This window comes from Zophobas morio, unplaced genomic scaffold (assembly GCF_036711695.1).
Source record: "Zophobas morio isolate AGI-343-1 ecotype UQ-CSIRO unplaced genomic scaffold, CSIRO_AGI_Zmor_V1 ptg000057l, whole genome shotgun sequence".
NCBI lineage: Eukaryota > Metazoa > Arthropoda > Insecta > Coleoptera > Tenebrionidae > Zophobas > Zophobas morio.
In genome coordinates this window covers 1,110,062-1,130,305 of record NW_026972162.1, presented here as the reverse complement: position 1 = coordinate 1,130,305, position 20,244 = coordinate 1,110,062, and the positions used below count along the sequence as shown (strand labels likewise).

Sequence of the window (20,244 nt, the reverse complement as noted above, 5' to 3'; positions counted from 1 at the left end):
AATTTCCAAAATTTCCAAAAAATGGCTTTATTTCAGAGAAAAACATTGAGTTTCTAGTTTTATAGAATACTAATCGCAAATTTACCTTATGAAATACTAGCCCCGCCCACCCACTCACCCTCCATTTTCTTAAAGAGTATGTCGTTTGCCAAATATTGTCTTATCTTAGCAACTACTAGCCCCACCCACCCACCCTCTATTTTCTTAGGAATATGTTATTTACTAAAATCAGTTTTTTTGTTAGCAAACACTAGCCCCGCCCACCCGCCCTCTCTTACCTTGTAGGATATGTCATTTGCCACCGTTAGTCTTACCTTAGCAAGTACTAGCCCCGCCCACCCGCCCTCTAGTTTCTTGGAAGGTATGTGATTTGCCAAAATCAGTATTATCTTAGCAAGTACTATATTGTATATTGAAGTGGCAAAATAAATGATTAAACAATAATTAAATACTACTTGCTAAGATAATACTGATTTTGGCAAATCACATACCTTCTAAGAAAATAGAGGGTGGGTGGGCGGGGCTAGTATCTGCTAAGATAAAACTGATTTTCGCACTTTTGACATTTTCAACTATTTTTCAACTATTTCAGAAAATTAGTTGAAGACATTTCTTTGTAATTTCCAAAATTTTTTTGTCTGAAACAGTAAAAAGACGATCTGATCCAACGGAAAATAGTTGGCTTATAGATAATTGTTCGCAGATGACGAATCTAAAATATTTTTCACGATTTCTCTTCAAATAACTGAGAAATGCGAGAAAAGGAGTCCAAAAATTCCCAACATTTCCAAAAAATTTTAAACCGTTCCAAATGGCTTTATTTGAGAGGAAAACATTGACTTTCTAGTTTTATAGAATACTAATCGCAAATTTACCTTATGAAATACTAGCCCCGCCCACCCACTCACCCTCCATTCTCTTAAAGACTATGTCGTTTGCCAAAAATTGCCTTATTTAAGCAAGTACTAGCCCCACCCAGCCACCCTGTATTTTCTTAGGGATGTTTTTTACTGAAATCAGTTTTTTTCTTAGCAAATATTAGCCCCGTCCACCCGCCCTTTCTTACCTTGTAGGATATGTCATTTGCCACCATTAGTCTTATCTTAGGAAGTACTAGCCCCGCCCACCCGCCCTCTAGTTTCTTGGAAGGTATGTGATTTGCCAAAATCAGTATTATCTTAGCAAGTACTATATTGTATATTGAAGTGGCAAAATAAATGATTAAACAATAATTAAATACCACTTGCTAAGATAATACTGATTTTGGCAAATCACATACCTTCCAAGAAAATAGAGGGTGGGTGGGCGGGGCTAGTATTTGATAAGATAAAACTGATTTTCGCACTTTTGACATTTTCAACTATTTTTCAACTATTTCAGAAAATTAGTTGAAGACATTTTTTTGTAATTTCCAAAATTTTTTTGTCTGAGACAGTAAAAAGACGATCTGATCCAACGGAAAATAGTTGGCTTATAAATAATTTTTCGCAGATGACGAATCTAAAATATTTTTCACGATTTCTCTTCAAATAACTGAGAAATGCGAGAAAAGGAGTCCAAAAATTCCCAACATTTCCAAAAAATTTTAAACCGTTCCAAATGGCTTTATTTGAGAGGAAAACATTGACTTTCTAGTTTTATAGAATACTAATCGCAAATTTACCTTATGAAATACTAGCCCCGCCCACCCACTCACCCTCCATTCTCTTAAAGAGTATGTCGTTTGCCAAAAATTGCCTTATTTAAGCAAGTACTAGCCCCACCCAGCCACCCTGTATTTTCTTAGGGATGTTTTTTACTGAAATCAGTTTTTTTCTTAGCAAATATTAGCCCCGTCCACCCGCCCTCTCTTACCTTGTAGGATATGTCATTTGCCACCATTAGTCTTATCTTAGGAAGTACTAGCCCCGCCCACCCGCCCTCTAGTTTCTTGGAAGGTATGTGATTTGCCAAAATCAGTATTATCTTAGCAAGTACTATATTGTATATTGAAGTGGCAAAATAAATGATTAAACAATAATTAAATACCACTTGCTAAGATAATACTGATTTTGGCAAATCACATACCTTCCAAGAAAATAGAGGGTGGGTGGGCGGGGCTAGTATTTGATAAGATAAAACTGATTTTCGCACTTTTGACATTTTCAACTATTTTTCAACTATTTCAGAAAATTAGTTGAAGACATTTTTTTGTAATTTCCAAAATTTTTTTGTCTGAGACAGTAAAAAGACGATCTGATCCAACGGAAAATAGTTGGCTTATAGATAATTGTTCGCAGATGACGAATCTAAAATATTTTTCACGATTTCTCTTCAAATAACTGAGAAATGCGAGAAAAGGAGTCCAAAAATTCCCAACATTTCCAAAAAATTTTAAACCGTTCCAAATGGCTTTATTTGAGAGGAAAACATTGACTTTCTAGTTTTATAGAATACTAATCGCAAATTTACCTTATGAAATACTAGCCCCGCCCACCCACTCACCCTCCATTCTCTTAAAGAGTATGTCGTTTGCCAAAAATTGCCTTATTTAAGCAAGTACTAGCCCCACCCAGCCACCCTGTATTTTCTTAGGGATGTTTTTTACTGAAATCAGTTTTTTTCTTAGCAAATATTAGCCCCGCCCACCCGCCCTCTCTTACCTTGTAGGATATGTCATTTGCCACCATTAGTCTTATCTTAGGAAGTACTAGCCCCCCCACCCGCCCTCTAGTTTCTTGGAAGGTATGTGATTTGCCAAAATCAGTATTATCTTAGCAAGTACTATATTGTATATTGAAATCGCAAAATAAATGATTAAACAATAATTAAATAGTACTTGCTAAGATAATACTGATTTTGGCAAATCACATACCTTCCAAGAAAATAGAAGGTGGGTGGGCGGGGCTAGTATTTGATAAGATAAAACTAATTTTCGCACTTTTGACATTTTCAACTATTTTTCAACTATTTCAGAAAATTAGTTGAAGACATTTTTTGTAATTTCCAAAAATTTTTTGTCTGTAACAGTTAAAAGACGATCTGCTGATCCAGCGGAAAATAGTTGGCTTATAGATAATTTTTCGCAGATTACGAATCTAAAATATTTTTCACGATTTGTCTTCAAATAACTGAATCTAAGTGTTACCCTTTTTAAAAAACTTTCTAATACCACCGTTTTTAAACTCTAAAAAGACATGTCAACAAATATGTAATCTGCTCCATCCTTCTTTGGACCAAAATCCATTATTTTGTTGCTTGGAACATAAATCAAGAGTTTGTGATATAATTATTCGAGTAACAGTGAAACCAGTTATTGATAATATTTGTTTGGAACAAACAGACTGGTTGAAGAAAATAACGATCTGTAACAAACCTACCAGCAGAAAAGTTTTAAAATTATGAATATGTACCTTCCTTTTTGTTAAATAATTTTCGTTTTGTAAAAATATATCTATCTTATTTCAAAACTAAATAATATGAGTAATATCATTAATGTTCTTGTGCCATTATCTACACTTTCAGAAAAACGTGATATTTTAAAACGTCATTTTGACAATTATTTGCCAACCAAGTTCATAATTGTACTCAACAGATGTCGTTGCCTGATTAACGATTCTGGAAACGTCAAAGAATCAACTTTTTATACGAATTGGGATGGCCATATGTATTAATACAGTTGGCCGTGGGCGGAGACAGGAAACATAGTTGCGAACAAATTCAAAACATCGAAGCTTCTAAATTTTTAAAGTCGTTTCATTAGAACGAACAATAATTTTAGAATGCGTAATGTCATTATTAAAAAAAAATGAAAGAAAAAGTGTGACCGGTGGTCGACAATTCATCGCGAACCCATGCAAACGCCGCCACTGACGACGAAATTCGCAACCACTAAAAATAGAAAATGAAAAAATATAGATATTTTAGTTGATATGGACGGGATTGTGGGCCTGGGCCATTTTTGCGAAACTCACGGCCCTTGTGTGATTTTATCGACGCAACGATGTAAAGAAGAGCCCCAACAGTACCCCCACAGTCTCACCGTACCATGGTGTGAGTCTTGTCAGTCCATCGATTTAGACCAATCGCTTGTGAGTAAAGACGAGGGTACTTGCTACGTGACCACTCGAACCCCCTTGCAACAAGACCTAGCCTTTTTGCTCAAACAAGCAGCCGTCCGAAGCCTGAGTTGTGAAGTTAGTACACCATTTTAACACTACATGTTGCATCATAATGTTGTTGTGTTACAGGAAACGAGTAAAGAAGGGGGCACTATGTACTTCGGCGACAGCGAAAGGGGGCACGTCCTCAGCCACACTTTCACTCTACAAGACTCACTAGCTAGGGGCTTCCACCGCAAGTACAGCATTTTAATTCTAATGCGCGATAAAGTAAGACAGTTATTAAATATTAAATAAAACACAATGTGGGATAATTTTAGGTCCACCTGTTAAACTGTTGGCCAGTCTTAACCAAAAACATTAAAGAAATTGCGTCAGATTTGCAACTCAAAGCCGCCCAAGTCAATGGTTTGGAACAAACGCAGTGCCCCCAGCGAGCGGTGCGGCAAGCCCAGGGCTCCCCTAACAACCCAGCGCGGTCTCTGTCGCAACTAACCGGAGAACCGGCGGTTTTTGCCCATCTACACATGTGGTTTACGTGGTTGCTCAGCGTGGAGCCCTTTGTAGAAAAGACAAGCGCGGCCCCCGACATCCCCATTAGTTGTTTACCAACTCCTTTGCGGGCTTTATTTAAAGAAATGGACCGGGACGTTTTTAGAAAAGTTTGTTATTGCGTTTTAACAGGGATTAGGGTTGATGTTGAAGATTCCAATGTTTTAGAAATTTTTGTGCAACTTTTACCCCAAGGGTGGGTTTTGCCTAAGAGCGGGGAGGTTTGTAAGTTGAGGAAAGGCAGCGGGAAGTGGGTGGTTGAGTGGTGCGGGTGTTTGCCCCCCAAGTTGCCGAAATTGCAAACTTTGACTGAAGAAGCTTTGAGTAATGAGGGGCTGCCTGAAAGTGCGCTACAGTCGTACTTAGTGGGGGCTATTTTACACTGGCGCAATGTCGCGAGAAGTGTGAGTTGGGTCTCAGCCCCCAGTCAAGAGTTGTTTCAGTCGCTGGGGGTCCAAAAGTCGGATTTACCGCTTCTGGCGTACTGGACGGCTCAATGTAGAAATGAATTGAAAGAGTGATTTTTAATGATTGTGATAATTATGTGATAATTGTTGAAAACGTGATTATATTGTTCCATATATGTTTATTGAAAGTCATATCTAAATAGAATCTCTTTATTCTCTAGTTGGATTTAAACGTTTTTTCTTTTTTTTTTTAGGTACCTGTCCCTCGTTTACTTTCTTCGTTTTTTTCTTTTTGACTGGAGTGTCTTCATCTTCATCTTCATCTTCTACTATTTCAACAACTTGTGCTTTCTTTATTTTCTTTGTTTCAACTGGTTCTAATTCAATTTCAACCACACTTTCTTCTGGATTTTCCTCAGTTTTTACTTCAATTGGGGGCACAATACAGACACACGTGAGTCTACATCCACTATCAACAACAGCCAATTCTTCATGGTTTCTATTCCAAACTTTAATCTCCCCATTACTGGACACTGAGACAATGCGTTTTTTAAACAAACCAACAGACTTGACTCTACTGTCGTGTGCTTGGAATGAAGATATAACTTTCCCTTCCTCTATGTTTAAAACAGAAATCTCACCATTTTCATGCCCCACTAACAACATCTCATCATCCATCCACAGACACGCTGTCACCTTTTCTTTATGCCCAATCTGAGTCAAAAACCCCCCAGATTCAACACTCCACACTTCTGTGTATTTTCCTCCATACAAAACAAACCTCACCCCATCCGGTGCCCACAATATTTTCTCCAAACTTCTAGCATCCTTACATTTACTTCTCAAATTAATAACGTACGCCTGTCGCCCCTTCACAAGATTCCACGTACACAAACTACAATCAGCACCTAACGTTAAAGCCAACTTTCCTGAAGAATGCACCGCTACATCCAAAATAGCCGCACCTTTATGGGCCTTCTCCCACACTTTCTCCAACTGCCAATTCCCCACACGCACTATAGCAAGCACACCGTCGGCGCTTCCACTAATGAGGTGTGAGTGGTTGTCGGTAAATTCCAAACAGTTGACCGTGGAGTTGTGGTTTGTCAGCGTGAAATGTTGTTTGCGAGTTTTTAAGTCGTAAATGAAGATACGGTCATCGGCGCCCCCTGAAGCCAAGTACTGGCCGGAAATGGCCACACAGCGGACGCTGGCGGCGTGGTCATGGGCGGCGAAGCTCTGAGTCAACGAATTTTCCTAAAAGTGGGGTTGTGAGACAAGTTTTTTAAAAGGGGGTACCAACCTTTGACGAGAAGGTGTAGCCCAGCAGGAATTCCTCGTAGGTGCCCGCTACCACCTCGAAAGTCGGAGGTTTAACCATTCTTGCTGCTATGAGTGTCACCTTCGCAATGATACATGTGAGAATTTGAGGTTATGTGTGAAAAAAATGAGGTTAACGCGGATTTATTTTTGCAGTAAACACCCAAATGCGATAGTTTCACGTTTTAATTAGTAAGAACAAGAACTATTGGAGTGTGACTGGTGTACTTTTGCTTTTTGTTCGAAAATATCATGTCGCAATGATTGTCAAAAAGTGAGGTTATGTTAATTGTTAATAAATTTAAAAAATCGGTTTGTTTCAATTTTTATTTATATAGTATGTATAAATGTGTCGATAGGCTTTACATAGTTAAGAATTCTTTGTGTCCTCTTGTTTTTTTTTTCTAATTTAGAGGTTATGTCAAGCATGTTCTTTTTAAATAAAAATACACAACCTACTGCACGCACTATTTATTACAAAACTTAGGGGTACAGCAACCAAACAAAATTACTTTTTGTAACCGCACGAGCGCCTGCGGCCACGAGCTCTCTCGAACTTCCTTCCCTTGGCCCTCACAAATGGCTTACTGTGCGAGTGTGGCACTCCAGGAGCTGGTCCGAAGTGCTTCACAGCCTCGCGAGCGTTGCGTCTTCCTTGCAACAGAACAGTTTTGGCACCTGTGGGTGCTCTTAAAGCCAACTGATCGAAAGTGATTACTTCTCCACCTACAAAACAACCATTAAAAACCGCTTTTCGCACTTTTTATCTACATACCTGCTTTAATAATTCTAGCTCTGGCAGTTCCCGTCACGCGAAGCGCACACACCGACAACTTTGGGACTTCCCAAATGCGAGCATCGTCAGTTACTGATCCTACAATGACGGCAGTTAAACCTTCGCGTCCTGGTTTTTTCATAGCGCGTACTACGCGCGCCAGAGAGATTGGGGGCTTATGGATTTTGCTCATGAACAAGCGTTTGAGGATGATTTTGTTGAATTTTGAACCCGTACGACGGGCCAAATAACGGTACAACTGAAACAGACTCAAGTTTAAAAAACGACTCAAGGGGGTTAGTGGAGTCTTACCTTAACTAGAAGACGTAAATATACATCTTGGCTTTTGGGTTCGGTGCGCCTAACCTTACGGTCGTGTTTATGGTTAATGTCGACACCCTGAAAATGGAGCAAGAATATGTGAATGGACGTGATTTAGACGACATTCCGACGATAAAATCAAGTTTTTGTGGTATTTTTCTGTTAAGATGGTCGAGAATTTTACGAAATTTTGGAAACTTACCATGTCTGACGCGGATTGACAGAAAGAAAGAGCAAAAGCTCAGTGCTGCCACCACACGAGACACGATTCGTGGCTGTCAAAGTTGTCAAGTCGGGGCGCCCTCTATAAATAAAATTCAAATTTTTGAAAAAAAGTTTATTTTTGAAAAGTACACAAAATTATGTGGTTAATGCGTCTTCAGCTTTCTTGTCTCGTTTGCTCACGTGAGGACTTGATACTACATAAAATCGCAGCGGTGTTTTGGCCCACTCTCCTGCTGATGAATTAATTCCAATCCGAGAACTGCTCACAATTTGGGGTTTTTCGACGGCTTCGCCGTCGTCTTCTAGCCACAAAGACTCACTTTCAGTGATATCGAGTTTGTTACATTTGTCTTTGCTGATGTTCATTGCCATGCATAATTTTGAGGGACCGTTGCATAAATCTGTGTCTTTGAGAGACCCTTTATTCTTCTCTGTAACCACTTTTACAGTGTTTGGAAACTTAAAAAATGGTAAAACTTACTGGTTCTGAGCTTTTTCATAAGTTCAACTCCTTGCAGTGGTTCTAAGGCCCTAAGTAAAACTCCAGCTCCTGGTTCAGTACTTGATATGTTGAAGCAAAAGTACATTCCATAGGTCATGTAAACAAAAGCGGTTCCCGCTGGCAAGTACAAGGGTTCGTTTGCGGCAGTTTGTCTGAGATTGATTTTTTTTTTTATTTAAATAAAAACAATGTAAAATAAATTACCTGCCGTTGTAGGTATTGGAAGCTTTATCTTCACCGCCTAAATAGGATTCAGTTTCGACAATTCGGCCTTTTAGGACTGAACCACTTTCCAATTTTCGAACTAGCAATTTTCCAAGAAGGAAAATAGCCATTTCCTTGCATGGCAAGTTTAAATCTGCCTTTGAAAGTCTTCTGGGGCTTTTCATATTTATACCTACTTCGTTTATTGTAAAGAACAACGGTGTTAAATAAATCTGGTCGAGAAATGCGCCAATTTGAGGTTATGTTTACAAACACAAACACTTTGAGGTTAAGTTCAATAAAAAGTACAATGTTTTTATAATTTTTTTATAAACATAAATACTTATAATAAAAATCAGTTCAACTTAATTCTCTCTCTGCTTTTTTATCCCTTTTGCTAACATGTGGATTTGACAATACGTAAAATCGCAACGGCTTCCCGGCCCACTCCTCCCCCGCAGACGCAATCCCTATCCTCGTGCTTATCACAATTTCTTTCTCTTCCACCTTTCCCCCATCATCCTCGATCCACAAGACCTCACTCTCACACAAATCCATTTTATTACAATTCTGTTTCGTCATATTCATGGCTATACACAACTTTGAGGGTCCATTGCACAACTCAGTCTCCTTCAAAACCCCCTTTTTCTTCACCGACCTAAACTTCGCCATAGTTTCTAAACCTTGAAGGGGCTCCGCAGCTCTGATTAGTACGACAGCCCCCGGCTCAATACTCGAAATATTGAAACAAAAGTACATTCCGTACGTGAAATAGACGTAGGTGGTTCCTGAGGGCATATACATGGGCTCATTTCCAGGAGTCTGTCTAAAAGGTAGTTGATAATTTGGTGACCTTACGAGGATAAACTAACCTGCCGTTGTACGAATGAGAGGCTTTGTCTTCGCCCCCTAAGTAACACTCGGTTTCGACGATGCGGCCTTTGAGGACGGCCCCGTTGTCGAGTTTTCGGGCTAAAATTTTTCCCAGGAGGTAGTGAGCCATTTCTTTGCACGGCAGAGTCAGGTCTGCTTTGCCGAGTCGTCGTGACTCGGCCATTATTGACGGTTTGTTTAGTAATTAGAGGTGACTGGTGTTTATTAGCGTTGTGGCTGTTTATTAAATTTTGTTTGTTTACTTGGTCAGGTTAATGTCACTGGATGGTAATGTCGCACTCTACGTTACCTACAGTTGAAAAAATCAATTTTTCGGCTTTGACGCTGACGAGTATGTTTAAAAAGCGTGTCTAATTTTTCTTCTATCTCGATTTTATTACTTTGCAGGGACTATTTTTGTGTTGTGAGATTAATAAGGTTGTTAAAATTCAAATATCCCTGTTGGTACGGTCGCTCGCTCGCTTGCCGACTCTCCATTTTGAATTTCCAAACATTCGAATCGCAACGGTCACTCGATCTTGTTTTTCAATTTCGCCCAGCGAACTGTCACAGCGTCTGTAAATTTTAGCCAAACGATCCCAAACGTCAAAAATTGATGAACGTTTACTATTTTTTACACATCACCGTTGCGGATTTGTGCAAATGTGATTTTTTCGGTTTATATAAATTGTTTTTACACGGTGTCAAGTGTTTTTAAGCGACCAACAATGGGCAAACCCGAGTTGAAGTCCCCTCGTCACAAGAACCCTCTGGTGAAGTCTCGCCCTTTGGTCAAATCCAGGGCCGCCTGTGTGAGGTCCTCCGCCAACGTGAAGGTCGTGGTGCGGGTGCGCCCCCCGAACCCGAAGGAGCAAGGCGACAACAGCAGGTACAAACGAGCTACGCAGAGACGTGGACGGGAGTTTGAGAGTTGTGGTTGCAGGGACGTCGTGAAAGTCGTCGACGAACAGGTCCTCATTTTCGACCCTAAATTCAACCCGCAGTCGTTTTTTTACCATGGAGTTGAACAAAAAGGTCGGGATTTTTTGCGCAAAGCGAACAAAGACTTGCAGTTTATGTTTGATAAAGTGTTTGGGTTTGAGTCAACGAACGAGCAGATCTTTGAGGATACCACGAAAAGCTTGATTAAGTGTTTGATGGATGGATATAATTGTTCGGTTTTTGCCTATGGGGCCACTGGGGCGGGTAAAACACACACGATGATCGGGCAGACGGAGAACCCGGGAATCACGTATTTGACGATGGCTGAACTTTTTAAAACCAAAGAAACTTTACAAGACGAGCGCAATTTCGAGTTGGGGATCTCATATATAGAAGTGTACAATGAGCTTGTGCAGGATCTTCTGAACCCAGGAGCACCACTGCAGTTGAGGGATGACGGCAGATATGGAGTCATGGTGTCGGGGATTAAAATCCATAAAATCGAAAATCCAAATGATTTATTCACTCTGTTGGCAAAGGGTAACAGCAAATTTTATTTTAACTATGTAGTTTTGGTGTTTCAAGGGCATAGTATAGTAGCACAAGAGATATAGTAGTTTTACGACTCTGACTTTTCCGATTGTCTATAAAAAAAGAGCATTTTAAATTAATACCAAAAACTTAAATATCGGCCCTTTTTTAACGAGCGTAAGTCAAGGAAGTCTTATAATCGAGTCCATCGGACGACTGACTACTTCATGTTTTCTCGACATTTCATGATCCCATCTTATTTAAATTTTATAAAATGAGGTACTCCATTTGTGGTTTATGAATCCGTGTTGAATTTTGATCCTAGATATCTAGATTTTTAGAAGAAAAAAAAACAATTATATAACGATTTTTCGATTTCTCAATTTTTTTAATTTTTGACTTCGATTTCTCGATTTTTCAAATTTCTATTTCAATTCAATCGACTTTGTGATTTTCTCATTTCTAGATATTTTTATATTTTTCAGTTTTTCAATTCTTCAGTTTTTCGATTTTTCAATATCTCGCTTTTTTAAATTTTAGATTTTTGACTTTTCGATTTCTCGATTTTTCAGTTTTTCGATGTTTCAATGTTAGGATTTTTCAGTTTTTCAATTTTTCAATTTTTCTTTCATTTTTTAATTTTTCGATATTTCAGTTTTGGGAGTTTTCAATATTTTGATGCGTCAATTTTTTTGACTTTTTGATTTTTACATTTTCAGTTTCTAAGATTTTAGATTTTTCAGTTTTTATGTTGAATTTTTGGATATTTAAATTTTTTTATTTTTTGGTTTTTAAATTTTTCGATTTTTTGAATTTTCAGTTTTCCAATTAACTTTTCGATTTTCGTTTATTTCGTTTTTTGATGTTTCAATTTTTCGATGTTTCGGTTTTTGAATTTTTCTTTGGTCTTCTCGGTTTTTCGAATTTTCGATTTTTTTGGCTTTTCGTTTTTCCAATTTTTCGATGTTTCGATTTTCCAACTTTTCATTTCAATTTTGGAATTTTTAAATTTTAGATTTTCCAGTTTTTCGATTCAATTTTCCGATTTTTCAAATTTCTCGAGTTTTTAAATGTTGGACTTTTGCTTTCTCAGTTTTTCGATTTTTTGATGTTTCGATTTCTCGATTTTTCAATTTTTCGATTCTTCAGTTTTCCTATATTTTAATTTTTCAATTTTTTAAATTTTAGATTTTTCCATTTTCCAATTTTTCGTCATTTCAGTTTTGGAATTTTTCAATTTTTTTAATTTTAGATTTTTCGATTTTTTCAATTTTTTAATGTTTCTTTTTTCATTTTTTTCATCATTGTGTTTTGGAATTTTTCAATTTTTCGTTTCTTAAAAATTGATATTTTAATTTTTCAATTTTAAAATTATTTTAATTTTTTGATTTTTCAGTTTTTCGAATCTTCAATTTTCAGATTTTTCGATTTTTTTCAATTTTGGATTTAGTTTCGGTTTTTCGATGTTTTACTTTTTCAATTTTTAAAATTTTGGATTTTTTCATTTTTTGATTCTTCGATTTCTCAATTTTTCAATTTTTTATGTTTCGATGGCCCAATTTTTCAATTTTTCGATTCTTCAGTTTTGCGATATTTTAATTTTTCAATTTTTAAAATTTCAGATTTTTCGATTTTCCAGTTTTCCGTTATTTCAGTTTTGGAATTTCAATTTTGTGATTTTTCAGATTTTAATTTTTCAATTTTTTTAATTTTAGATTTTTCGATTTTTCCAATTTTTTAATGTTTCGATTTCCCAATTTTTTATCATTCTGTTTTGGAATTTTTCAAATGTTTCGATTTTTTTAATTTTTCAAATCTTCAATTTTTTCGATTTTTTAATTTTTCGATTTTGAAATTTTCGATTTTCCAATTTTTTAATGCTTCGATTTTCCAATTGTTCATCATTTCTGTTTTGGAATTTTTCGATTTTTGGTTTCTTCAATTTTTCAATTTTTTCGCGTTTTTAAATGCTGGATTTTCGATTTCACAGTTTTTCGATTTTTTAATGTTTTGTTTTCTCGATTTTTCAATTTTTCGATTCTACAGTTTTCCAATATTTTAATTTTTCAATTTGAAATTTTCGATTTTCCAATTTTTTCATGTTTCGATTTTCCAATTTTTTCATGTTTCGATTTTCCAATTTTTTGTCATTTCAGTTTTGGAATTTTTCAATTTCCCGATCTTTCGATTTTAAAATTTTTTATTTTTCGATTTTTAAAATTTTTTATTTTTAGATTTTTCAATTTTTTTATTTCTCGATTTTTTTATCAATTTCTCTATTGTTCAGGTTTTCGATTTATCAATTTTTTTAAATTTCAATTTTTCGATTTCTCGATGTTTCGATTTTTCCATGTTTCGCTTTTTGAATTCTTCTTTGTTTAGATTTCTCGGTTTTTCGAATTTTCGGCTTTTTGGCTTTTCAATTTTCGAATTTTTTGATGTTTTGATTTTCCAACTATGCGTCATTTCATTTATGGAATTTTTCAATTTTTAGATTTTTCGATTTTTCAATTTTTTATATTTTCGATTTTCCGATTTTTCGTCATTTCAATTTTGAAATATTTCAATTTCTCGAATTTTCAGTTTTGCGTTTCTTTAATTTTCTGATATTTTAACTTTTCAATTTTTCGATTTTTCGTTTTTCAAATTTCAATTTTCAGATTTTTTCGATTTTTTGAATTTTGGATTTTTCGACTTTTCGGTTTTTCAATTTTCCATTTTTTCGATCTTTTGATGCCTCGATATCTCATTTTTTAATTTCTCGATTTTTCAGTTTTCCGATATTTTAATTTTTCAATGTTAAAATTTTTAGATTTTTCGATTTTTCCAATTTTTTAATGTTTCGATTTCCCAATTTTTTATCATTCTGTTTTGGAATTTTTCAATGTTTCGATTTTTCAGCTTTTCAAATCTTCAATTTTTTCGATTTTTTAATTTTTCGATTTTGAAATTTTCGATTTTCCAATTTTTTAATGCTTCGATTTTTCAATTGTTCATCATTTCTGTTTTGGAATTTTCGATTTTTGGTTTTTTCAATTTTTCAGTTTTTTCGCGTTTTTAAATGCTGGATTTTCGATTTCACAGTTTTTTGATTTTTTAATGTTTCGTTTTCTCGATTTTTTAATTTTTCGATTCTACAGTTTTCCAATATTTTAATCTTTCAATTTGAAATTTTCGATTTTCCAATTTTTCCATGTTTCGATTTTCCAATTTTTTGTCATTTCAGTTTTGAATTTTTCAATTTCCCGATCTTTCGATTTTAAAATTTTTTATTTTTCGATTTTTAAAATTTTTTATTTTTAGATTTTTCAATTTTTTTATTTCTCGATTTATGGAGACTAAATCGAAATCTCGATGTTTCGATTTTTTTATCAATTTCTCTATTTTTCAGTTTTTCGATTTATCAATTTTTTTAAATTTCAATTTTTCAGTTTTAATTTTTCGATTTCTCGATGTTTCGATTTTTCCATGTTTCGCTTTTTGAATTCTTCTTTGTTTAGATTTCTCGGTTTTTCGAATTTTCGGCTTTTTGGCTTTTCAATTTTCCAATTTTTTGATGTTTTGATTTTCCAACTATGCGTCATTTCATTTATGGAATTTTTCAATTTTTAGATTTTTCGATTTTTAAATTTTTTATATTTTGGATTTTCCGATTTTTCGTCATTTCAATTTCTCGAATTTTCAGTTTTGCGTTTCTTTAATTTTTTGATATTTTAATTTTTCAATTTTTCGATTTTTCGTTTTTCAAATTTCAATTTTCAGATTTTTTCTATTTTTTAAATTTTGGATTTTTCGATTTTTCGGTTTTTCAATTTTCCATTTTTTCGACCTGTTCTGGAATTTTTCGATTTTTGGTTTTACTTCAATTTTTCAATTTTTTCGGGTTTTTAAATGCTGGATTTTCGATTTCACAGGTTTTTTTTTTACATATTTTAATTTTTCAATTTGAAATTTTCGATTTTCCAATTTTTCCATGTTTCGATTTTCCAATTTTTTGTCATTTCAGTTTTGAATTTTTCAATTTCCCGATCTTTCGATTTTAAAATTTTTTATTTTTCGATTTTTAAAATTTTTTATTTTTAGATTTTTCAATTTTTTTATTTCTCGATTTATGGAGATTAAATCGAAATCTCGATGTTTCGATTTTTTTATCAATTTCTCTATTTTTCAATTTTTCGATTTATCAATTTTTTTAAATTTCAATTTTTCAGTTTTAATTTTTCGATTTCTCGATGTTTCGCTTTTTCCATGTTTCGCTTTTTGAATTCTTTGTTTAGATTTCTCGGTTTTTCGAATTTTCGGCTTTTTGGCTTTTCAATTTTCCAATTTTTTTATGTTTTGATTTTCCAACTATGCGTCATTTCATTTATGGAATTTTTCAATTTTTAGATTTTTCGATTTTTCGATTTTTTATATTTTCGATTTTCCGATTTTTCGTCATTTCAATTTCTCGAATTTTCAGTTTTGCGTTTCTTTAATTTTTTGATATTTTAATTTTTCAATTTTTCGATTTTTCGTTTTTCAAATTTCAATTTTCAGATTTTTTCTATTTTTTAAATTTTGGATTTTTCGACTTTTCGGTTTTTCAATTTTCCATTTTTTCGACCTTTTGATGCCTCGATATCTCATTTTTTAATTTTTCGATTTTGAAATTTTCGATTTTCTAATTTTTCGATGTTTGGAATTCCCAATTTTTCGTTATTTTAATTTGGAAATTTTTTAATTTCTCGATTTTTCGATTTTTCCAATTTTTTAATGCTTCGATTTTCAAATTGTTCATCATTTCTGTTTTGGAATTTTTCAGTTTTTCGTTTCTTCAATTTTCCAATTTTTAAATTTTTTCGAGTTTTTAAATGTTGGATTTTAGATTTTTTGATGTTTTGATTTCTCGATTTTCTAATTTTTCGATTCTACAGTTTTCCGTTGAAATTTTCGATTTTACAATTTTTCCATGTTCCAATTTTTCGTCATTTCAGTTTTGGAATTTTTCAATTTCTCGAACGATTTTAAAATTTTAGGTCTTTCAATTTATAGATGGTGAATCTTTTAATTTTAAAATTTTTTTATTTTTAGTTTTTTAAAGTTTATTATTTTTCGATTTTTCAATTTTTTGATTTCTCGTTTTATCGAGATTAAATCAAAATCTCGATGTTTCGATTTTTTTATCAATCTCTCAATGTTTCGGTTTTTGAATTTTTCTTTGTTTGTATTTCTCGGTTTTTTGAATTTTCGGCTTTTTGGCTTTTCGATTTTCCAATTTTTCGATATTTTGATTTTCCAACTTTTCGTCATTTCATTTTTTGACATTTTCAATTCTCTGTCATTTTAATTTTGGAATATTTCAATTTCTCCAGTTTTCAGTTTTCCGATTTTACATTTTTTCGATATTTTAATTTTTCAATTTTTTAAATTTTAGATTTTTCGATTGTTCCAATTTTTCGCTGTTTCGATTCCTCATTTTTTGATCATTTCTGTTTCGTTTCAATTGTCTGATATTTTAATTTTTCAATTTCACAATTTTTCAGTTTTTCGAATTTTCAATTTTCAGATTTTTAACTTTTTTAGATTATTTTCAATTTTGGATTTTCGATTTCTCGGGTTTTCGATTTTTCGATTTTCCAATTTTTCGATGTTTTGATTTCCCAGTTTTTCGATTCTTCAATTTTTGCGAGTTTTTCAATTTTGGATTTTCGATTTCTCATTTTTATTTTCGATTTTTTAATTTTTCAGTTTTCCGATTTTACATTTTTTCGATGTTCTAACTTTTCAATGTTTTAAATTTTAGATTTTTCGATTGTTCCGATTTTTCGCTGTTTCGATTTCCCAAATTTTGGTCATTTCTGTTTTGGAATTTTCCAACTTTCGTTTCCATTGTCCGATATTTTAATCTTTCAATTTCACGATTTTTCAGTTTTTGGAACCTTCAATTTTCAGATTTTTTAATTTTTTAGATTATTTTCAATTTTGGATTTTCGATTTTTAAATTTTAGATTTTTCGATTGTTCCAATTTTTCGCTGTTTCGATTCCTCAATTTTTGGTCATTTCTGTTTTGGAATTTTCCAATGTTTCGTTTCAATTGTCCGATATTTTAATTTTTCAATTTCACAATTTTTCAGTTTTTCGAATTTTCAATTTTCAGATTTTTAACTTTTTTAGATTATTTTCAATTTTGGATTTTCGATTTCTCGGGTTTTCGATTTTTAAATTTTAGATTTTTCGATTTTCCAATTTTTCGATGTTTTGATTTCCCAGTTTTTCGATTCAATTCAGTTTTGGAATTTTTAAATTTTTTTGATTCTTCAATTTTTGCGAGTTTTTCAATTTTGGATTTTCGATTTCTCATTTTTATTTTCGATTTTTTAATTTTTCAGTTTTCCGATTTTACATTTTTTTGATGTTCTAATTTTTCAATGTTTTAAATTTTAGATTTATCGATTGTTCCGATTTTTCGCTGTTTGGATTTCTCGGGTTTTCGATTTTTAAATTTTAGATTATTCGATGTTTTGATTTCCCAGTTTTTCGATTCAATTCAGTTTTGGAATTTTTAAATTTTTTCGGTTCTTCAATTATTGCGAGTTTTTCAATTTTGGATTTTCGATTTCTCATTTTTATTTTCGATTTTTTAATTTTTCAGTTTTCCGATTTTACATTTTTTCGATATTCTAATTTTTCAATGTTTTAAATTTTAGATTTTTCGATTGTTCCAATTTTTCGCTGTTTCGATTTCCCAATTTTTGGTCATTTCTGTTTTGGAATTTTCCAACTTTCGTTTCATTTGTCCGATATTTTAATCTTTCAATATCACAATTTTTCAGTTTTTCGAATTTTCAATTTTCAGATTTTTAACTTTTTTAGATTATTTTCAATTTTGGATTTTCGATTTCTCGGGTTTTCGATTTTCAAATTTTAGATTTTTCGATTTTCCAATTTTTCGATGTTTTGATTGCCTAGTTTTTCGATTCAATTCAGTTTTGGAATTTTTTAATTTTTTCGATTCTTCAATTTTTGCGAGTTTTTCAATTTTGGATTTTCGATTTCTCATTTTTATTTTCGATTTTTTAATTTTTCAGTTTTCCGATTTTACATTTTTTCGATATTCTAATTTTTCAATGTTTTAAATTTTAGATTTTTCGATTGTTCCAATTTTTCGCTGTTTCGATTTCCCAAATTGTGGTCATTTCTGTTTTGGAATTTTCCAATTTTTTGTTTCAATTGTCCGATATTTTAATCTTTCAACTTCACGATGTTTCAGTTTTTCGAATCTTCAATTTTCAGATTTTTAACTTTTTTAGATTATTTTCAATTTTGGATTTTCGATTTCTCGGGTTTTCGATTTTTAAATTTTAGATTTTTCGATTTTCCAATTTTTCGATGTTTTGATTTCCCAGTTTTTCGATTCAATTCAGTTTTGGAATTTTTAAATTTTTTCGATTCTTCAATTTTTGCGAGTTTTTCAATTTTGGATTTTCGATTTCTCGTTTTTTTTTTGATTTTTTAATTTTTCAGTTTTCCGATTTTACATTTTTTCGATATTTTAATTTTTCAATGTTTTAAATTTTAGATTTTTCGATTGTTCCAATTTTTCGCTGTTTCGATTCCTCAATTTTTGGTCATTTCTGTTTTGGAATTTTCCAATATTTCGTTTCAATTGTCCGATATTTTAATTTTTCAATTTCACAATTTTTCAGTTTTTCGAATTTTCAATTTTCAGATTTTTAACTTTTTTAGATTATTTTCAATTTTGGATTTTCGATTTCTCGGGTTTTCGATTTTTAAATTTTAGATTTTTCGATTTTCCAATTTTTCGATGTTTTGATTTCCCAGTTTTTCGATTCAATTCAGTTTTGGAATTTTTAAATTTTTTCGATTCTTCAATTTTTGCGAGTTTTTCAATTTTGAATTTTCGATTTCTCGTTTTTTTTTGATTTTTTAATTTTTCAGTTTTCCGATTTTACATTTTTTCGATATTTTAATTTTTCAATGTTTTGAATTTTAGATTTTTCGATTGTTCCAATTTTTCGCTCTTTCGATTTCCCAATTTTTGGTAATTTCTGTTTTGGAATTTTCCAATTTTTCGTTTCAATTGTCCGATATTTTAATCTTTCAACTTCACGATTTTTCAGTTTTTCGAATCTTCAATTTTCAGATTTTTAAATTTTTTTAGATTATTTTCAATTTTGGATTTTCGATTTCTCGGGTTTTCGATTTTTAAATTTTAGAATTTTCGATTTTTTAATTTTTCAATTTTTTTCGATTCTTCAATTTTTGCGAGTTTTTCAATTTTTTTTTTTCGATTTTTTAATTCTTCAGTTCTTCGATATTTCTATATTTCAATTTTTCGAATTTCTAAATTTTACATTTTTAGATTTTTCTGTAGACGGATAAAATGTCCCCCATTTCAGGGGTACCAATCACGTGAAAAATGTGGTAATATTTATGGGTCCGCACTCAAATTTAAGTTGGCAACAATGATTTTTTTAAATTAATCTAAGATTTCTTAATTTTTCAAATTTTCGATTTCTCAATTTCAAATTTAAACAGGTCTCACTTATCTTTAGTAGTATTAGTTTAAGATATTCTCTATTCATAAACCAGGCACTTGGAAGTCAAAATAATGAAACCACAATTTTCGTTGGAGCACTATACTTTTTACTAGAAACAACACAAACAAAAATGCCTGTAGTGACCTTGTCGTGGCACAAAATGGCCGCCTCTAACTCCCACATCTCTAGGTAACAGCAACCGGACCCAGCACCCCACGGACGCCAACGCCGAGAGCTCCCGCTCCCACGCCGTCTTCCAAGTCTACATCCAGATGGAAATGAAAGCCACCCGAGAAGTCCGCGCCGCCAAACTCAGCATGATCGATCTAGCAGGCAGCGAAAGGGGCTCCGTCACCGGCTACGGGGGCGCCCGATTCGCCGAAGGGGCCAACATCAACAAGTCCCTCCTCGCCCTCGGCAACTGCATCAACAGCCTAGCCGACGGCCAGAAGTACATTCCTTACCGCGACTCCAAGCTCACCAGGTTGCTCAAGGACAGCTTGGGCGGCAACTGCCAGACGGTGATGGTGGCCAACGTGTCGCCGTCGTCTCTCAGCTACGACGACACGTACAACACCCTGAAATACGCGACGAGGGCTAAGAAGATTAAGTCCGATGTTAAGAAGAACGTGGTCAACGTGGAACTGCACGTGGGCGAGTACGTGAAGATCGTGGAGGAGCTGAAAAAAGAGCTGGAGAAGGTGAGGAATCAGCTGAAGGAGAAGGTCAGCGAGAAGAAGGTGGACCCGAAGCTGTCGGCGCAGCTGACGAAGATGATCGAAGATAGGAGGAAGCTCCTGGATAAGATGCACAACGTGGAGGGTTCGGAGAAGATCGTGATTTTGCGGAGGTAATTTTTTATTTATTGTATTTATTTAATTACTAGCTGACCCCGTGAACTCCGTTTCACCTCCAATTTAATTTTGAATCTGCAAAATCGAATGCTTT

The 20,244-nt window shown here is 33.5% G+C and overlaps 6 protein-coding genes across 6 annotated transcripts in view; 2 read left to right on the top strand and 4 right to left on the bottom strand.

Annotated features, from left to right (window-relative positions):
* The first annotated feature begins 3,676 nt into the window (after positions 1 to 3,676).
* On the top strand, positions 3,677 to 5,279 carry Bhd (Birt-Hogg-Dube). Its single transcript, XM_064074798.1, has 3 exons — positions 3,677 to 4,175; positions 4,230 to 4,370; positions 4,421 to 5,279. Exons 1-3 carry the CDS (start codon positions 3,912 to 3,914, stop codon positions 5,171 to 5,173), a joined length of 1,158 nt encoding a protein of 385 aa, XP_063930868.1. The 5' UTR covers positions 3,677 to 3,911; the 3' UTR covers positions 5,174 to 5,279.
* On the bottom strand, positions 5,219 to 6,676 carry LOC135142979 (p21-activated protein kinase-interacting protein 1-like). Its single transcript, XM_064074799.1, has 2 exons — positions 6,363 to 6,676; positions 5,219 to 6,316 (listed from the first exon to the last, which is right to left on the bottom strand). The coding sequence occupies exons 1-2, from the start codon at positions 6,438 to 6,440 to the stop codon at positions 5,270 to 5,272; spliced, it is 1,125 nt and encodes a 374-aa protein (XP_063930869.1). The 5' UTR covers positions 6,441 to 6,676; the 3' UTR covers positions 5,219 to 5,269.
* A 158-nt stretch (positions 6,677 to 6,834) lies between these two features.
* LOC135142982 (large ribosomal subunit protein eL18) lies at positions 6,835 to 7,759 on the bottom strand. The gene is made up of 4 exons (XM_064074801.1): positions 7,678 to 7,759; positions 7,467 to 7,553; positions 7,155 to 7,413; positions 6,835 to 7,105 (listed from the first exon to the last, which is right to left on the bottom strand). The coding sequence occupies exons 1-4, from the start codon at positions 7,678 to 7,680 to the stop codon at positions 6,888 to 6,890; spliced, it is 567 nt and encodes a 188-aa protein (XP_063930871.1). The 5' UTR covers positions 7,681 to 7,759; the 3' UTR covers positions 6,835 to 6,887.
* A 38-nt stretch (positions 7,760 to 7,797) lies between these two features.
* Positions 7,798 to 8,671, bottom strand: LOC135142980 (DNA-3-methyladenine glycosylase-like). Its single transcript, XM_064074800.1, has 3 exons — positions 8,407 to 8,671; positions 8,182 to 8,354; positions 7,798 to 8,131 (listed from the first exon to the last, which is right to left on the bottom strand). Exons 1-3 carry the CDS (start codon positions 8,589 to 8,591, stop codon positions 7,836 to 7,838), a joined length of 654 nt encoding a protein of 217 aa, XP_063930870.1. The 5' UTR covers positions 8,592 to 8,671; the 3' UTR covers positions 7,798 to 7,835.
* Positions 8,672 to 8,719: 48 nt separating this feature from the next.
* On the bottom strand, positions 8,720 to 9,565 carry LOC135143012 (DNA-3-methyladenine glycosylase-like). The gene is made up of 2 exons (XM_064074837.1): positions 9,279 to 9,565; positions 8,720 to 9,232 (listed from the first exon to the last, which is right to left on the bottom strand). Exons 1-2 carry the CDS (start codon positions 9,461 to 9,463, stop codon positions 8,767 to 8,769), a joined length of 651 nt encoding a protein of 216 aa, XP_063930907.1. The 5' UTR covers positions 9,464 to 9,565; the 3' UTR covers positions 8,720 to 8,766.
* A 237-nt stretch (positions 9,566 to 9,802) lies between these two features.
* The window catches only part of LOC135143022 (kinesin-like protein KIF18A), a 28,471-nt gene continuing 18,029 nt past the window's right edge, over positions 9,803 to 20,244 (top strand). The window contains exons 1-3 of the mRNA XM_064074847.1: positions 9,803 to 10,168; positions 10,223 to 10,761; positions 19,486 to 20,146. Coding sequence (XP_063930917.1) covers positions 10,008 to 10,168; positions 10,223 to 10,761; positions 19,486 to 20,146 — 1,361 coding nt within the window. The 5' untranslated portion in view covers positions 9,803 to 10,007. The remainder of the gene's footprint in view (positions 10,169 to 10,222; positions 10,762 to 19,485; positions 20,147 to 20,244) is intronic.

What these genes read in the sequence shown, in the direction of transcription:
- Bhd (XM_064074798.1), top strand. Translation starts at nt 3,912, where the DNA reads ATGGACGGGATTGTGGGCCTGGGCCATTTTTGCGAAACTCACGGCCCT. An exon ending in TCCGAAGCCTGAGTTGTGAA is followed by an intron (nt 4,176 to 4,229) that starts GTTAGTACACCA and finishes GTTGTGTTACAG; the next exon opens with GAAACGAGTAAAGAAGGGGG. An exon ending in TAATTCTAATGCGCGATAAA is followed by an intron (nt 4,371 to 4,420) that starts GTAAGACAGTTA and finishes GGATAATTTTAG; the next exon opens with GTCCACCTGTTAAACTGTTG.
- LOC135142979 (XM_064074799.1), bottom strand. Translation starts at nt 6,440, where the DNA reads ATGGTTAAACCTCCGACTTTCGAGGTGGTAGCGGGCACCTACGAGGAA. An exon ending in GCTACACCTTCTCGTCAAAG is followed by an intron (nt 6,317 to 6,362) that starts GTTGGTACCCCC and finishes CCCCACTTTTAG; the next exon opens with GAAAATTCGTTGACTCAGAG.
- LOC135142982 (XM_064074801.1), bottom strand. An exon ending in ATTTACGTCTTCTAGTTAAG is followed by an intron (nt 7,414 to 7,466) that starts GTAAGACTCCAC and finishes AGTCTGTTTCAG; the next exon opens with TTGTACCGTTATTTGGCCCG. An exon ending in AGCTAGAATTATTAAAGCAG is followed by an intron (nt 7,106 to 7,154) that starts GTATGTAGATAA and finishes GTTGTTTTGTAG; the next exon opens with GTGGAGAAGTAATCACTTTC.
- LOC135142980 (XM_064074800.1), bottom strand. Translation starts at nt 8,591, where the DNA reads ATGAAAAGCCCCAGAAGACTTTCAAAGGCAGATTTAAACTTGCCATGC. An exon ending in TCCAATACCTACAACGGCAG is followed by an intron (nt 8,355 to 8,406) that starts GTAATTTATTTT and finishes AATCAATCTCAG; the next exon opens with ACAAACTGCCGCAAACGAAC. An exon ending in TATGAAAAAGCTCAGAACCA is followed by an intron (nt 8,132 to 8,181) that starts GTAAGTTTTACC and finishes AAGTGGTTACAG; the next exon opens with AGAAGAATAAAGGGTCTCTC.
- LOC135143012 (XM_064074837.1), bottom strand. Translation starts at nt 9,463, where the DNA reads ATGGCCGAGTCACGACGACTCGGCAAAGCAGACCTGACTCTGCCGTGC. An exon ending in TCTCATTCGTACAACGGCAG is followed by an intron (nt 9,233 to 9,278) that starts GTTAGTTTATCC and finishes ACTACCTTTTAG; the next exon opens with ACAGACTCCTGGAAATGAGC.